At 40.9% G+C, this 18,178-nt stretch overlaps 3 protein-coding genes across 3 annotated transcripts; all 3 read right to left on the bottom strand.

Moving 5' to 3' along the window:
* Positions 1–492: 492 nt before the first annotated feature.
* Positions 493–1,443, bottom strand: LOC111162498 (olfactory receptor 7G2-like). Its single transcript, XM_022526953.1, has one exon. It carries the CDS (start codon positions 1,426–1,428, stop codon positions 493–495), a length of 936 nt encoding a protein of 311 aa, XP_022382661.1. The 5' UTR covers positions 1,429–1,443.
* A 9,312-nt stretch (positions 1,444–10,755) lies between these two features.
* On the bottom strand, positions 10,756–11,715 carry LOC111162494 (olfactory receptor 7G1-like). The gene has a single exon (XM_022526947.1). It carries the CDS (start codon positions 11,692–11,694, stop codon positions 10,756–10,758), a length of 939 nt encoding a protein of 312 aa, XP_022382655.1. The 5' UTR covers positions 11,695–11,715.
* Positions 11,716–16,118: 4,403 nt separating this feature from the next.
* Positions 16,119–17,063, bottom strand: LOC111162464 (olfactory receptor 7G3-like). The gene has a single exon (XM_022526902.1). The coding sequence runs from the start codon at positions 17,043–17,045 to the stop codon at positions 16,119–16,121; it is 927 nt and encodes a 308-aa protein (XP_022382610.1). The 5' UTR covers positions 17,046–17,063.
* Positions 17,064–18,178: the final 1,115 nt, after the last annotated feature.

Here is an 18,178-nt window from a genome sequence, read left to right as displayed (position 1 = left end):
CTCAGGAATTACTGGAGTATGAAAGAACAGCTCCCCCTACATACACACCCTGTCATATACTTGGCTTGTCTCTAGAGTGCATTTCGCATGGCCTTAACCATGAGATCAGGCAGACTCAAGTCTCTGCTATAACCACAGACTTATTTGATCATTTCCTGACCTATCCAACTTTTCCCACTTCTCTTCTGACATTTTGGTATCTGTATAACACTTGCCTTGGGACAGCTTGTGAAGACCCCACCAAAAATACCAAGCTTAGGAATTAGAACTCATTTTCAAAACATCACAAGAGCTACTCAAAGAACAAATCAAGTTTCAACCCAAAGTTAAGATGAACTTACCCATTAAGTTCTCTATTCATTCTAGAACTTGGTGATGCAAGAATCAGACTTAAATATGAAAGACATTTGGCTCACCCAATATTTCTGGCTCACCCAATATTTCTGTCACTTTGATTCATTCTAGAAACCCCAGTCCATTCAGACGACACAGTCACAGAAGAGAAGGTGTTCTATTTATGAGTTTCCTCAGGGCTCCCTTCATGTCCCTGTTCCTCAGGCTGTAGATGAAGGGGTTCATCAGTTGAGGGACAACAGTGTACATCATTGAAACCACTGCAGTGTTTCTGGAAGAGTTAGTAAGAGCAGAACTAATGTACACCCCCAAACCTGTCCCATAGAACAAAGATACAACTGACAGGTGAGACCCACAGGTCGAAAAAGCTTTATACTTTCCACCTGCTGATGGCATTCTCAAAACAGAGGACACTATCTGAGTGTAAGAGAAAATGATTCCACACAGAGGAATACCACCAAATATGCTAGTTGCAAAATATATCAGGATGTTATTGATGAGGGTGTCAGAACATGCAAGCTGGATGACCTGAACAACTTCACAGAAGAGAGGGATTTCAAGGTCTGTGCAGAAGGTCAGTTGTAACACCATCAGACTGTGCATCAGGGCATCCACAATGATAATGAACAGGGGGAGTAAAACCAGCAGGCTACAGAGGTGGGAGTTCATAATGACTGTGTACCTCAGTGGATGACAAATGGCCACATAGCGGTCATAGGCCATTACTGCAAGAAGACTACTTTCTAAACTTGCAAAAACCAGGATAAAGCAGATCTGGGTGAGGCAGGCTGCATAAGTGATGCTCTGATTCTGTGCTTGGATGTTCACCAGCATCTTTGGGATCGTGGTTGTGCTTAAACAGATGTCATTAATAGACAGATTAGAAAGGAAGAAGTACATGGGGGTGTGGAGGTGGGAGTCAGAGCTGACAGCCAGGATGATGAGCAGGTTTCCCAGGATGGTGACCAGGTACATGGACAGGAACAGGATGAATAGGGGGAACTGCAGTTCTGGATCCTCTGTCACTCTCATGAGAAGGAAATCTGAAACATGTGTATCATTTCTGGGTTCCATGTTGTTGATGAATCTGATGGCAAGATGGAGTCAATCAAATGTGTGTTTTCTAGAACAAGAGGACAAGCACCACTAGAGGCAAAAACCATCTTGGGATGGGATGGAGACTAATAGGGAGTAATAAGAGATGGTGACTTCTGCATGTATATTATTCTGTTTTTTTAAGAATAATAAAAACCTGGGATGCCTACATGTCTCAGTTAAGTGTCTCCCTTCAGCTCAGGTCATGCTGGAATCAGAGTCCCACATCAGGCTCCTTGCCCAGCAGGCGGCCTGCTTCTCCCTCTGTCTGCCTCTCCCCCTGCTGTGCTCTCTCTCTCTCTCTCTCTCTCTCTCTGACAGATAAAATAAATAAAAACCTTAAAAAAATAATAATAACCATGAGAGACCATGGACTCTGAAAAACAATCTGAGGGTTTTGAAGGGGCAGGGGGTGGGAGGTTGGGGGAACCAGGTGGTGGGTATTAGAGAGGGCATGGATTGCATGGAGCACTCGGTGTGGTGCAAAAACAATGAATACTGTTACACTGAAAAGAAATAAAATTTTTTTAAAAAATTAAATTAATAATAATAATAATAATAATAACCTGAAGCTGATATTGCAGAGAATCAACCACTGTTAAATCTGAAGAGGATTAACAGATAGTCATTTTTTAAAATTACATTGTTTATGATGCTCTGTTTATTTAAAATATTCAGTAATTTTAGGGGTACTGGGTGGCTCAGTCAGTTAAGCATCTCACTTCAGCTCAGATCATAATCTCAGAGTCCTGGGATTGAACCCAATGTCAGGCTTTTCTCTTTCCCTCTCCCTCTGTCTGCCCCTTTCCCCTGCTCATGCTCACGCGTGCTCTCTCTCTCTCTCAAATGAATAAAATCTTTTTTTAAAAAGATAAAAAAATAAACTGATATGCAGAATGTGAACAACTTATAATTTTTAATATCTTGATCAGACTTAGTTGTTATGTGGGTTTGTTCCACTCTAAGAAAATAAAATTGATAAAAATCAATTAGTGTACCTTCCTTTGTGTATGTTACACTTCAATAATAATGTTTACTTCTGAAAAAAAAATTTGGTAATTTTATAAAAAGAAACAGACTGGGAAGTCACCTGAAGATTCTCTCTGGAGGGCACCTCGGTGGCACAGTCAGTTAAGCATCCAACTCTTGGTTTAAGCTCAGGTCATGAACTCAGGGTCGTGAGATCCTGCCCTGCTTTGGGCTCCATACTCAATGGGAGGTCTGCTTGAGATGCTCTCTCCCTCTAAAATAAATCAATAAATCTTTAAAAATAAAAAGATTCTGTCTGGATCTCCATAGACTTCAGAGTCAGACAACTGAGATAATACATAGATATGTCAAGAAGCAAGTTTTTCCAAACTTTCTGCCCTCTTACCACTACAAGATTATAAATAAATGCCAGAAAATTTTATAATGGTCATGTTTTTTAAACTTTATTTTTTAAAGATTTTATTCATTTATTTGAGAGAGAGCATAAGCACAGGGAGCAGCAGAGGGAGACAGAAGCAGTCTCTCCACTGAGCAAGGAGCCTGATGCAGGTTTCAATCCCAGAACTCTGGGATCATAACCTAAGCAGAAGGCAGATACTTAACAAATTGAGCCACTCAAGAACCCCAACAGTCGTGTTTTTTAAAAGGCAAATTTGTACTCAGGAAGAAATGGTCCTGGTCATACAAGTGAGTGAAAAGATATTAGTAAATGGAATGATGGCAAAAAGCCCAAGGAAACATATGAAGACAAGACAGGAGGGAGGACCATGTGTGACTTGGTTTCAATCACCTGGTATATGTGCTCTTTTCACAGCTGCCCCAGATGAACCTGTAGTAAGACATTTGCTCCCATTTCCAAGCAATGAATAAGGGATATTAGGTTACCTGGTTGGCATCAGACTGGAATGATGACTGACATTTCTGATGAACCTTATGGAAGATCTGTTCTCAAGAAGAGCAGAGGGATTGAGTGAGACCCGGGCTCCTGAGCAAGAGGGATTGCCTATGGGAGGCGGCTTAGGTGTGTTACTTACTACTTTTCATGTTGAATGAGGTGGTCACAGCCAGACTGCAGTGTCTGTATCCCTAGAGGTTCAATTTCCAAAGCTCCTCATTAACTAAGCAATTTTTCTGTCACAGACATCCCAAGGCAGTGTAAATCCTTGAAGACCAGCACTCTATAGAACAACAGAATTCAGGGCGGTCCTTTCTTGACCCTACAGGGCCAGGTGTACCTCATGTACATTTGGGTCTGTTCATCTCCATTTCAAATACTTTGCAAATATAGACACACCATTCTTCTCTGACTGAATTTCAGTCTTCTCTGTTTAGGTATTAATGAAGGGATTTCTATCCAATGAATGACAACAGTAAGTCTGATATCAATTCCAGTTGTGAAAATATAGTTTGTATATATTGATATAAATAATACAGGTAAAAATATAGCTGAGTTATAAAATGGGGAACTCTCAAAGGTTTTTCTTTGGGGTTCCTGAATGACTCAGTGGGTCAAGCCTCTGCCTTCAGTTCAGGTCATGATCTCAGAGTGCTGGGATTGAGCCCCACATTGGGCTCTCTGCTCAGCGGGGAGCCTGCTTCCCCCTCTCTCTCTGCCTGCCTCTCTGCCTACTTGTGATAGCTCTCTCTCTGTCTCTCTCTCTCTCTGTTAAATAAATAAATAAATAAATAAATATTTTAAAAGAAAGTTTTTCTTCTAAGAATCACTGTTTCCTGAAGCTTAATCTTCACTGTGTATATTTACAAGTATATTTATAATTAGATTCTAATTTATCCTGTGTGACAATTTTGTCTATAGTCAATGCAGACTCTGTTACTTCTTTTTACATATTTGTAACTATTTTATCTTTTTTTTTCCACAGTATTTTCAATGTACATATTTGTTCACTTTAGGGGACTGTGGGTTAAAATTATCTAAAGAACTCATATGAATCAATAAGAAAAACATAAACCCAGTAGAAATACCATAAACGTATATTTAAAAGAAAGGGAAACGGAGACCTGAAACCATAAATATCCTAGAAGAAAGCACAAGCAGCAATTTCTCGGACATCAGCCACAGCAACATTTTCTAGTTATATCTCCTAAGGCAAGGGATACAAGTGAATCATTGAACATTGTATCAAAAACTAATGATGTACTATACCTTGGCTAACTGAATTTAAATAAATACAAAAATGCAACATTAAACTATTGGGACTACATCAAATTGAAAAGTTTCTGCACAGCTAAGGAAACAGTCAACAGAACAAAAAACAGCCTACTGAATTGGAGAAGATACATCTGATAAGGGATTAGTATCCAAAATATGCAAAGAACTTATACAACTCAACCAGAAAAAAAAAATCATCCAATCAAAAAATGGACAGAGGAAATGAATAGATATTACTCCAATGAAGACATACAGATGGACAACAGACAATGAAAAGATCATCAACATCTGATGATTAGTGATCATCAAGAAAATGCAAATCAAAACCACAACGAGGGATCACCTCACACACAACAGAATGACTAAATTCAAAAATACAAGAAACAGGTTTTGGTAAGGATGTGGAGAAAAATGAAGCTTCACATACTGCTGGTAGGAATGCAAGCTGGTGCAGCCACTGTGGAAAACAATATGGAGACTCATCAAAGAATTAAAAATGGAATTACCATATGGTCCAGTAATTCTACTACTGGGTATTTGCCCAAAGAATCCTAAAATACTCATTCAAAAATATTATATATATATCCCTATGTTTATTACAGCATTATTTACAATAGCCAGATTATGGAAGCAATCCAAGTGTCCATTCATAGATGGATGGATGGATAAAGAAGATGTGATATAGGGGCACCTGGGTGGCTCAGTAGGTTGGAGCCACTGCCTTCAGCTCAGGTCATGATCCCAGGGTCCTGGGATCAAGCCCTGCATGGGGGGGGGGGGTCGCTGCTCAGCAGGGAGCCTGCTCAGAGATCCTGCTTCCCCACTCCTCCACTGCCTGCCTCTCTGCCTACTTGTGATCTCTGTCAAATAAATAGACAACATCTTTTTAAAAAATATTTTTAAAAAAAGAAGATATGGTATATGCATACAATGGAGTATTTCTCAGTCATAAAAATGAATGAAACCTTCCCATTTGCAACAACATGGCAAGATTTGTCAGAGAAAGACAAATACCACATGATTTCACTGATAGGTAGAATTTAAGAAACAAAACAAATCATCAAAGAAAAAGAGAGACAGGGCACCGGGGTGGCTCAGTCAATTAAACGTCTGCCTTTGGCTCAGGTCATGATCCCAGGATTCTGGGATCAAGTCCCACATCAGGAACTCTGTTCTCCAGCTCCCTCTACCTCTCCCCACCCTGCCCATGCTCTCTTACTTGCTCTCTCTCAAATAATACATACATAAGATCTTATCTAAAAAAAGAGACCAAACCCCCCACACACACACACACAAAAACCAGACTCTTACATATAAAGAATAAATTGCTGGTTGCCAGAAGGTGGGTGTGTGGAGGGATGGGTAAAATAGGTGAGAGGGATGAAGAGTACATTTATCATCATGAGCACTGAGTAATGTATAAAACTGCTGAATCATTCTATTGTATAGCAAAACGAATACAATATAGTATTAATTATACTGGAATGAAAAATGTTTAAATTTTTAAAATGTTTAAATTAAAAATTTATAAATAATAAAAGGAAGTTAATATGTGAAGACGCCCAGCCACATAACAATAAGATATGCCAATTAATAAATTATTTTTACTCCCACCAGGTTATCAGTATCCTTGAAAGTATATTGATGTGGTATAGATTATCAGGACCTTCTCACGTGTGTAATTGGCTCTTTATTTCCATCAAGGGATATATATGAGAGTATTCCAACAGGTTATTCATAGTAACAGAAAACTAGTTACAAACAAAATTTCCATCAATATTGGAGAGGATACCTACTTTGAAAACTCACCATATATCATGTAAAAACACAGAGGAATGGAAATAAATTATTTATTTATATGCCCAACATGATTAAATATCAAAGTACAATAATGAGAAAAACAATTAAGATGAAAATTCATACATCATATTAAACTTCTAACAAGTTTAAAAACAGGCAGATTTATAAATTGAACAGGAACATGTATCAGATGATAAGAGGACGATGTTTAATTCCACTGCCAGTTTCATAGGGCAAATATGATCAAATACTTGAAATTTCATAGAATTCAACCCAAAAGAAGAACTTCAAAGAAAATAAGTAAACAAGTCGAAAGTATTTGCACCTAGAACAAGGAGAGGGTGATGTGAGTGGCAGATCACACAAATAGTTCCTAGGGTGATGGCATTGCTCTTTTTAACCCCTGGATAAGTGAAATGTTCTTATTATGTGACTATTCTTTCAAAACTACAGGTAGATTTTATGCACTGTTAAGTATATACAACATTAAAAAGCAAAACTAAAGAAAGATCTGCCATCTTCCTAACTGGGAATACATCCTCCCATAAGCTTTTTATTCTTTTCCTTTTTTTTTTTTAAGATTTTATTTAGTTATTTGAGGGAGAGGTGGAGAGAGCATGAGTGAAGGGATGCAGAGGGAGAGGGAGAAGCAGGCTCCTGGCTGAGCAGGGATTTCAATGCAGGGCTCGATCCCAGGACCCTGGGGTCATGACCTGAGCTGAAAATAGACATTTAACTGACTAAGCCACCCAGGCACCCCTCTTTCCATTTCTTTTTTTAATTAAAATGGGTCATGCTTTGAAAAAAAAAATCTCAAGTTTAGTTCTGAGTGTAAAAATGAGTGCACAGAGATGCTGGGTGGCTCAGTCAGTTAAGCCTTCAGCTCAGGTCATGGTCTCAGGGTCCTGAGATTGAGTCCCCCACATGGGGCTCCCAGTTCAGTGGGGAGTCTGCTTCTCCCTCTCCCTCTGCTCCTCCCCCCGCTTGTGCTCTCTTGCTAGCAAGCTCTCTCAAATAATTAAATAAAATCTTAAAAAAAAAAAAAAAAGACGTGCATGCACATCCCTCAAATGTCTCCCCAGAGATTCAAAGTCAGTCATTCTTCCTGGAGTCAGGGAAACCTCAGTGCGAACAAAGGTCTCAGGTTATTTACCTACGGGGCTGTGCTGTGAGCTTCAATGGAGGAACCTTCACACTACAGACACTACCAGTGCCAGGGCAGGGAGCTGTTTCTCAGATGTGGTGCTGAAAATAAAACCATCCCTCAACGTCCAGTAACAACAGGTTCTCCAGCAACTCCGATTCTCTAGAGACTGCCACTGTTTAACCCCCTCCCAGAAAAGGTGATTCTAACTTATAGACCTTGTTTCCTGCATTTATGAGGAAAGAAATGCTCCTAATTGTGACAATTTCCCTTTTCTCTACTCTTACACTCAATATCTCCTTGTCAAAAAACAAACAAACAAACAAAAAGCATTTCTCTGCAGAATAACTTTATAAAAAGACACGCTTAGGGGCACCTGGGTGGCTCAGTGGGTTAAAGCCTCTGCCTTTGGCTCAGGTCATGATCCCAGGGTCCTGGGATCGAGCCCCACATCAGGCTCTCTGCTTGGCAGGGAGCCTGCTCACCTTCCTCTCTCTGCCTGCCTCTCTGCCTACTTGTGGTCTCTGTCTGTCAAATAAATAAATAAAATCTTAAAAAAAATAAAGACATTAAAATATTTGCATTATAGCCCTAAGACTGCACCCAATCTCTATGACATTAATGATACAATTAATTTTATTCAATTATGTTTCCCCATCAGAGATATGTAGGAAACAGCAATAAAAGCTCAGATATATTCTTATAAATAAACCAATGGAGGGCCCCTGGGTGCTTCAGTCAGTTCAACATCTGCCTTCAGCTCAGATCGTGATGCCAGAGTCCTGAGATCTGCCCCCGCCTCTGGCTCCCTGCTCAGCGGAGAGCCTGCTTCTCCCTCTCCTGCTTTCCCTGCTTGTGCGCTCCCTCTCTCTGTGTCAACTGAATAAATAAAATCTTTAAAATAAATAAATAAAAAACCAATGAGGTTTCTAAGCAAATAAGATCAACCTTTGCCCTTTTTTTTTAAACTCAGACCAGAAAAGTCAATTGATAAATATAACAAAACAAACTGCTGACACCAGTGGTAAAAAAAAATATGTGAGTTACAAGACTTAAGAATATATAGGCTGTGTAAGACATAAAAGAGAGGTGCCTGGGTGGCTCAGTTGGTTAAGCAGTCAACTCTTGGTTTCCACTCAGGTTATCTCGGGGTCACGAGATCGAGCCCCACAGTGAGTTCCCCATTCAGCAGAGAATCTGTTTGAGATTCTCTGCCCCTCCCCCTGCTCTCACGCAGAGGTGCATGCTCTCCCTCTCTCAAATAAATAAATAAATCTCTTTTTTTTAAAGACCTGTAAGATATGGAACACAATGACAGCAGTTAAATCCTGTGGAATACTTGCTAGTCGTCAGGCATTGTCCTAAGTGTTTGTAATGCTTATGGGGGTGGACTTCCCAGCAGGAGTTACATTCCATATGATCAGTAATCATTTTCCCCAAACCAAGAATTAGATTAAGTAGAATCCTATTCTCAGGGAATAGACTAAAGGGCATTTATTCTGCATGACTCAATGAATGTCAAGTAACAACAAAGCCAGAGTTCAACAGTCAGATTTGTCTCCAGGTATCATATCAGGATAAGATGCCCATATTGCAGCCATCTGTGTCCATGAGGGGAACCAGCCCAAGATAAACCCACCACACAGAAAAATAAATAAGTTTACCTCTACATTCCCTACCTCTGAAGTAGTTATCAGGAATACAACATTCCTAAAATCAACAACACAAGAAACAAAAGGTGTTGGCAAGGATGTGGAGAAAAAGAACCCCTCATGCACTACTGGAGGGAATGCAAACTGCTACAGCCACTGTGGAAAACAGTATGGAGGGTACTCAAAAAGTTAAAATAGAATTACCCCATGATCTGGTCATCACACTACTGGGTATTTACCCAAAATATACAAAAACACGAATTCAAAGGTATACATGCACTCCTATGTTTACTGAAGCATTATTTACAATAGCCAAATTATGGAAGCAGCCCAAGTGTCCTCTCATAGATGAATGGATAAAGAAGACATCATGTATATATATATACATATGTATGTGTATATATATGCATATATATACACATACACACGTATATATACGTATATTTACATATAAGTATATGAATGAATATTCCACTGTGTATGTATAATATTCATTATATATCTATATATAACATATACAAGCAGACATAAAAATGGAGTATTATTCAGCCATAAAAAGAAATGGAATCTTGCCATTTATAACAACATGAATGGAGCTAGAGAGTATAACACTAAGTGAAGTCAGTCAGAGAAAGACAAATACTGTATGATTTAACTTATATGTGGAATTTAAGAAACAAAACAAATAAGCAAAAGAGGAAAAAAAGAGAGAGAGGCCACCCAAGAAACAGACTCTTTAACTTTAGAGAATAAACTGATGGTTACCAGAGGGGAAGTGGGTGGGTGAAACAGGAGATCGGAATTAAGGAGGGCACTTGTTATGACCACTGGGTGTTGTATGGAAGCATTGAATCATTATATTGTACACCTGAAACTAACAGAACACTGTGTGTTACCCACCTGGAATTAAAATTAAAACTTGTAAAAAAAAAAGAATTAACAATCTTTATTGCTCGTATCCATTAGAGCCAGGGTTACTTTCTTTTAGCAGAAACAAAGCTTTTTTCACTAATTAATTAAGATAAATTGTTTCACCATCATCTCAAACTACTACAGTGTAGTAGATGCTGATGGTGCCTTTGCAGAGACACAGTCTACCAGTGACCACTCTTGTAAATTACCAAATTAGGTGTAAAAGATCCGCTTCTCCCATGTTTCATAGTAGGCTTACTTTCAAACTGCATGTATGGAATTGGCAGTCTTATGTCTCTGTGACTACAGACTTATTTGGATCCTCTCCACAATCCATCCAACTTCTTCACTTTTCTTCTTCCTGGAATATCCCCCAAAAATCACTGTATGACCTCCCTCAGGTTCAGCTCTATGGACCTAACCAAAGAAACTGAGCTTGATAATGGAATTTGTTTCTGAAACATCACAGAGCTATTCAAAGAACAAATCAAGTTTCAACCCAAAGTTAAGATGAACTTACCCATTAAGTTCTCTAGTCATTCTAGAACTTGGTGATGCAAGAATCAGACATTCTGGCTCACCCAATATTTCTGTCACTTTGATTCATTCTAGAAACCCCAGTCCATTCAGACACACAGTCACAGAAGAAAAGGTGTTCTATTTATGAGTTTCCTCAGGGCTCCCTTCATGTCCCTGTTCCTCAGGCTGTAGATGAAGGGGTTCATCAGTTGAGGGACAACAGTGTACATCATTGAAACCACTGCAGTGTTTCTGGAAGAGTTAGTAAGAGCAGAACTAATGTACACCCCCAAACCTGTCCCATAGAACAAAGATACAACTGACAGGTGAGACCCACAGGTCGAAAAAGCTTTATACTTTCCACCTGCTGATGGCATTCTCAAAACAGAGGACACTATCTGAGTGTAAGAGAAAATGATTCCACACAGAGGAATACCACCAAATATGCTAGTTGCAAAATATATCAGGATGTTATTGATGAGGATATCAGAACATGCAAGCTTGATGACCTGAACAACTTCACAGAAGAAGAGAGGGATTTCAAGGTCTGTGCAGAAGGTCAGTTGTAACACCATCAGACTGTGCATCAGGGCATCCACAATGCTAATAAACAGGGAGAGAAGTATCAAGAGGCCACAGAGGTGGGAGTTCATAATGACTGTGTACCTTAGTGGATAACAAATGGCCACATAGCAGTCATAAGCCATTGCTGAAAGAATACAACTATCCAAACTTGCAAAAACCAGGACAACGCAGACCTGTGTGAGGCAGCCTGTGTAAGTGATGCTCCGGTTCTGCGTTTGGATGTTCACCAGCATCTTTGGGACGGAGGTTGTGCTTAAGCAGATGTCAGTAAAGGACAGGTTGGAGAGGAAGAAGTACATGGGGGTGTGGAGGTGGGAGTCAGAGCTGACAGCCAGGATGATGAGCAGGTTTCCCATGACAGTGACCAGGTACATGGACAGGAACAGGCTGAAGACGAGGGGCTGCAGTTCTGGATCCTCTGTCACTTCCAGAAGAAGAAATTCTAAAGTGTCTGTTTCATTTCTGGGTTCCATATTGTTGATGAATCTGACTGAAATGATATGGCAACAAGAAAATGAAATGTCAGCCCCTAGGCAAGCAGCAGGAGTATCACCAAGGACAAGCACCTTGTTGGGAAAGGAAAATGTCCAATGGAGAGATGCCTTCTCTTTGCATATTATTTTGTTATTTTGAAAAAAGATCTAAAGTGAATAAAGCAGTGAGTCAAGATCTGTTAATTCTGGAAAGGGTTGAGGAATCATCATTTTTTAAATTAGACTATTCTTTAATTTGGTAACTTCACTAGAAAAAATGGGTAGTGAGACTGTCTGGATCTCCACTCCCTTCTGCAGAGACCTCACAGTCTGGCAAAAGAGATAATACAACAGTATGTTAAAAGCCCACAACTGATTATCATATGGTTTCACTTATTTGTGGAGCATAACAAATAGCATGGAGGACAAGGGGAGATGGAGAGGAGAAGGGAGTTGAGGGAATTTGGAAGGGGAGGTGAACCATGAGAGACTATGGACTCTGAAAAACAATCTGAGGGTTTTGAAGGGGCGGGGGGGGGTAGAAGATTGGGGGATCCAGGTGGTGGGTATTGGAGAGGGCACAGATTGCATGGAGCACTGGGTGTGGTGCAAAAATAATACTGTTACACTGAAAAAATAAAAAATTTTTTTAAAAAACCCACAACTGGAAGATACAGGGAAACTGCCCAAGCCAACTCCCAGAAACCAGTAGAAAGATTAAGCAAATGTTGTTATAATAACAATCATTCTATTTGCAAATGTGCATGTTCCTGCTGAGAAGGAAAAGTGTCTTTCTCCTTACAGAAAGAAAAAAGAAACTGACAGAATGATAACTATTTGGGGACTGGAGGAAAGGTACAAGGAAACAAGTCAAGAAAATAGAAGACAGGCAGGAAGCAAATGGATGTCTTGATTCCACATGTACTCCTCACAATTTCTGCTGGATAAACTTGTAGTAAAATATATGCCCTCATTTCCAAACACTAACTAGGGGACATCAGGTTACCTAGATGACATCACTGTGGAATGATACAGGACATCTCTGCTAGATGCTGGATAATGGAGACTAGGTGCTCCACCTGTAGAAAGAGGAAAGGGATGGAGTGATCGGCAAGAGAGATCATCATCAGGGTGAGGCACAGATATGCTATTTCTTTCCTGGGGCAGGGCTGCTGAGCGAGGCTGTCACAATTTATAGTCTCTGTACCTCTGGAGAATCAATATCCAAAGCTCTTCATTAACTGAACAATTATATCTTCATTCTGATCCCAGAGCGGTGCAAATTCTTTTCAGACTAAAGCAGCAGAATTGAGGAATTCAAGACAGTTGATACCCTGATGCGATGAGTCCATCACCACTTATCTCTCCACCTGTTTCTGCTCACATCTTCTTTTTTACATATGTTGCAGATGTGGACATGCCCACCTTTGACATCTCTATGTAATCAGTGATATCAGGAAGCCTGATGATAATTGTAGGTGTGAAATTACGTTATTTATATTTCAGCCATTAGAAGGAATGAAATTCTGACAGGTGCTACCACATGGATGAACCCTGCTCAGTAAAGTGAGCAGATGAAAAAGAACAAATACTGTATAATTTTAGTTTAAGGAGCCTAGAATAAGCACATGAACACTGTTACCAGGGGAGGGAAGAAAGGAATAATTTTTTAGTGTCCCAGAATATCTTAACAACTGTATCTGTGTTAATAAAATCATGTTCCTATTGGTAGGGTGAGCAAAATCATATCTGGAAATATTTCACTGGAAGTTTATGTGCCCTGCTCTTTCTTTCCTTGTTAGAGTGAAAGAACAATTCTGAATTTTCATTGAATCAGTAGCTTGTTTTATTGGCTCATTTTTGAGGTGCTTGAATTTCTTAGTCCTTATCTTTTAGATTGTGCTTATTCTCTTAAAAAATGCTTGATTTCAGCAAAAACAGACAAAAAAAAGAAATGCCTGACTTTGAGGTGCCTGGGTGGCTCAGTTTGTTGGGTCCCCAATGTCGGGTCCCCCAATAATGAGTCCATGGTCAAAGGAGTGAGACTGATACAAAGTGAAGGTCAAGCAAAGCTTTATTTCATGCCAAGTATCAAGAATCAAACCGGCCGTCAAACAGACTGGTCAGGGCTGCCCCTTACAGAGAGCCTCACAGACTAACTTTTATAGAGCAAAGGCCATGTGGTTGGGCCTGGCCACACACTGGTGGCAAATGAGATAGTAACACACAGAGAAAGCTGCACAGTCATGCTAGGTCACACACAGGCGGCCAATTGAATTACAATTCACCCCATAGTAGCTATTTGAACAGCCTATCACCTTAGTCAGAATTGGCGCCCAAAAGGTGAAGCACACACTCCTTGGTAGCTAGGGAGACAGTATGCACGCTTTACTGATTGGATGTCTCCACCTGACCCGACTCATCCCTGCATTTGGGCCGTTATCTGGGGCAGCAGGGTCAGTTTAAGTTTTACTGCATAAACAACAAAATGGCTGTTCAACCAAGGTGGGGCCGCTCTGGCTAAATAGGCCCTTACAAGTTAAGTGTCCAACTCTTGATTTCTGCTCAGTCATGATCTTGGCTGGGGTCATGAGACTGAGCCTTGTGTGGGCGTCTGGGCTCAGCCGGAGTCTGCCTGAGATTTTCCCTCTCTCTCTGCCCCTCCCCCACTTGTGTGAACACTCACATGCTCTCTCTCTTTCTCTAAAAATAAATAAATCTTAAAGAAATGCTTAACTTCTCCGAAGTAATAAAATTGTTTTCTTATTTTGTCTTCAGAAATATTTAATCACTGATTCTTGTGTCTAATGCTTTGGTACATTGGAATGAATTTTTTGAGTTTTTACATTGTGGTAAATATGTGTACCATTGTAAGGGACTATATAGCCAAAGTGATGCCATCTGGTTAAACAGTGATTTTGTTGTTGATGCAGTAAAACTTAAACTGACCCTGCCTCCGACCCCCAGGGAACTTACTTAAAAGCAAGTCCGGGAAACCAGTCCCAGGTAACAAAGTCCAAATACAAGGGTGGGTCAGGTCAGGTGGAGATAACAGCCCAAATGCAGGGATGAGTTGGGTCAGGTGGAGACATCCAATCAGTAGAGCGCGCATACTGTCTCCCTAGCTACCAAGGAGTGTTGGTCCCGCCTTTTGGGCGCCAATTCTGACCAAGGTGATAGGCTCGTTCAGATATCTACTAGGGTAAATTATAATTCAATTGGTCACTCATGTATGACCTAGTGTGACTATGCAGCTTTCTCTGTGTGTTACAATCTCATTGGCCATCTGTGTGTGGCCAGGCCCAACCACATGGCCTTTGCTCTATAAAAGTTAGTTGGTAAGGCAGGGAGGGGTCGCCTCTTTTTAAGAGACGGCCCTGACCGGTCGGTTTGATTCTCGATGCTTGGCACGAAATAAAGCTTTGCTTGACCTTCGCTTTGTATCAGTCTCGCTCCTTTGATCACGGACCCTTTATTGGGGGACCTAACAAACATAAAATTTACTATTTCAGCCATTTTAAGTGTACAATGCCGTGGCATTAAGAACACTCACAATGTTGGAGGACCATCACCACTATCCATTTCCTGAATAATTTTATCATCCCAAACAGAAACTCTGTACCTATTAAATGATAACTTTTTCTCCAACCAGCTTTCAGAAGGAACCTAACAGCTTGCCATACAGCTGATTTCAGACTTCTGACATTCAGATTGCAACAGAATACATTTGTGTTGTTTTAAGTGGCTAAGTTTGTAACATATTAAAATGACAATAGGAAACAAATATAGGACACATAGTTCAATTTGGGCTAATGATAACAACAATGCTTTCTGGATGTCTCCTCAGAAATATTATGGTTGGTTTGCAAGGAAACTCAAGGAGAGGCTTATCAGGTTTTGTTTCTGACTTTGAAAGGCCTCTGCACTGGAGCAGGCATCAGGGACCACCAGGAGACTAGCCCTAATAGGAAAACATCACCACGTGGCAGAGTGAAATGCACTCCTCTGGTTCTGTGCCTGGACCTAAGTAATCCCTGAAGTTTTTGTGAGGACAGATCATTGTTTTTATCATTTAACCCTACTGGATTTGAGAATCTTGCATTACAGCTGAAGGCATGCATCCTCACTAACTGAGCTTAAGTTTCTCAAATCTACCCAAAATATAAACTAATATAATCACATCAATTTTATAGATGAGGAAACTGAGTTTAGAGTTGAAATAAATTGTCAAAGTCCACAAAGCTATGTTTTAGTGGAGGTAGGATTCAAACGCAGCTGGTCTGATTTCAAAATTCTTACCCTTAACCACTAGATCTCTGGTTTTATATATTCAAAGTCAGTCAGGCTGTCTGGATTACACATTATTTCTCTCTGTCAAATTCCAGCAGTGTAAACCCAAAGCAGCTGACACATTAATGAAAAGATTATATTCTAGAGGTAAGCTTCCTCAAAGCCCCCATCATGTCCTTGTTCCTCAGACTATAGATAAAGGGATTCATCATGGGGGTGACCACAGTGTACATCACTGATACTATTGCACTCTTCCTCGAGGACTGTGTAGCTGCAGAACTAAGGTAAACCCCAAAACCTGTCCCATAGAACAAAGAAACAACTCTTAAGTGTGACCCACAGATAGAAAATGCCTTATACTTTCCACCAGCTGATGGGATTTTCAGGACAGAGGAGACAATTTGAGTGTAAGAGATAATTATCCCAGAGAGAGGCATAACACCCAAAAGGCTGGTCACTAAATACACAAGAATGTTATTGATGAGGATATCGGAACAGGCAAGCTTGAGAATATGAGCTAATTCACAGAAAAAGTGGGGAATTTCCAGGTCTGTGCAGAAGGAAAGCCGCAATGCCATCAAAGTGTGGAGAAGGGCATCCAGAACACTAATAAGGAAGGACAGCAGAACCAGCAGCCTACAGAGTTTGGGGTTCACGATGATATTATACCCCAGTGGGTGACAGATGGCCACAAATCGATCAAAGGCCATCATGACCAGAATTCCGTTTTCCAACCCGGCAAAAGTCAGCACAAAGCAGATTTGGGTGAGGCAGCCTGCATAACTGATGGATTTGCTCCGTGTCTGGATGTTCACCAGCATCTTGGGGATTGTTGTGGTGGTAAAACAGATGTCAACAAAAGCCAGATCAGAGAGAAAGAAGTACATGGGGGTGTGAAGGTGGGAGTCATACATAATGGCCAGGATGATGAGGAGGTTCCCAACCACAGAGACCAGATACACAGACAAGAACAGGCAGAATAGGAGAGGCTGTAGCTCTGGATCTTCTGACAGTCCCAGGAGGAGGAATTCTAGAGTATCTGAGAGGTTTCCAGATTTCATGTTGTTGAAGGGTCTGATAGAAAAGTTGGAAATGACAAGAAAACAAATCTTAAAAGAAACTTTCTTAAACATACCTATCTTTTCTCCTGCTTCCCTCTCTTCCCTTTTTACCCCTCCTTTTCCTGTTTTGTGTTTCCCTCAACACTCCCAGCTATACCATCCTGTCCCAAGTTTTTTTTTTTCTATAAATCCTTTGTGAAGTAGAGGTACTTAATAAGAAAATAGGAATGAAATATTGCCTTGTTACGATGACTGGGTGGTTAAGTGTCTGCCTTTAGCTCAGGTCGTAATTCCAAAATCCCAAAATCAAGCCCTAAGTTGGGTTGCCTGCTCAGCGGGGAGTCTGCTTCTCCCTCCCCTCTGCTTCTCCCCCTGTTCCTGCTCTCTCTCTCTCTCATTTACTCTCAAATAATTAAGTAAAATTTTTTAAAAAAGATGGAAAGAGAAGCAAGAGGGCGAGGAGTAGGAGACTAAAATATCATCAGGTCCCAGGAGTTCAGCTAGATAGTAATCAAACCATTTTGAACACCTACAAACTCAACAGAGGATAGATGAGAAGAGCAGCAATTCTAGAAACAGAAAATTGATCACTTTCTGGAAGGTGGGATGTGCAGAGAAGTGAATCCAAAGCAACAGGAAGAGACCACAGGGGGAGAGGCCAGATCCCAGCAAGTGAGAGAGCAGCAGAGCACAAAACCAGAATTTTTAGAAGTCTGCTCCACTGAGGGATGTCACTCCAGAGGCTAAGCGGGGGGTGCAGCCCTCATGGGGACAGTGAGGGGACAGTGTGGTCTCAGGACCCACAGGGTTACTGAAAGACCAGGGATGTCTGAGGGTGATAGAGCCCCCAGGCATCGGAGCGGGGAAGCCAGCTGTAGAGGCAGAGCCAAGGAGGGCACTCTCAGCTCGGGGTTACCTTAAAAAACCATGATCGAGGCACAGCCAGGCCACTAATCTATGAGCAGTGACCCCAGAAGTGGCAGATCTGGGGAGATTCACCTTCCTCCTCTGGGGGGAGCAGCACGGGAGCACACAACAGGAATCTGCTGGGTTTGGAGACTCCAAACAGGGCCGTGTGACAGAGACAGAAACGCTCAGTCACAGGCCAGGTGAGCTCAGAGCATGGCCAGAGA

This window comes from Enhydra lutris, unplaced genomic scaffold (assembly GCF_002288905.1).
Source record: "Enhydra lutris kenyoni isolate GAN:26980312 unplaced genomic scaffold, ASM228890v2 scaffoldscaffold92, whole genome shotgun sequence".
Lineage (NCBI taxonomy): Eukaryota > Metazoa > Chordata > Mammalia > Carnivora > Mustelidae > Enhydra > Enhydra lutris.
Note: the sequence above shows the minus strand (reverse complement) of the source record. Positions and strands in the feature narration are given on the sequence as shown.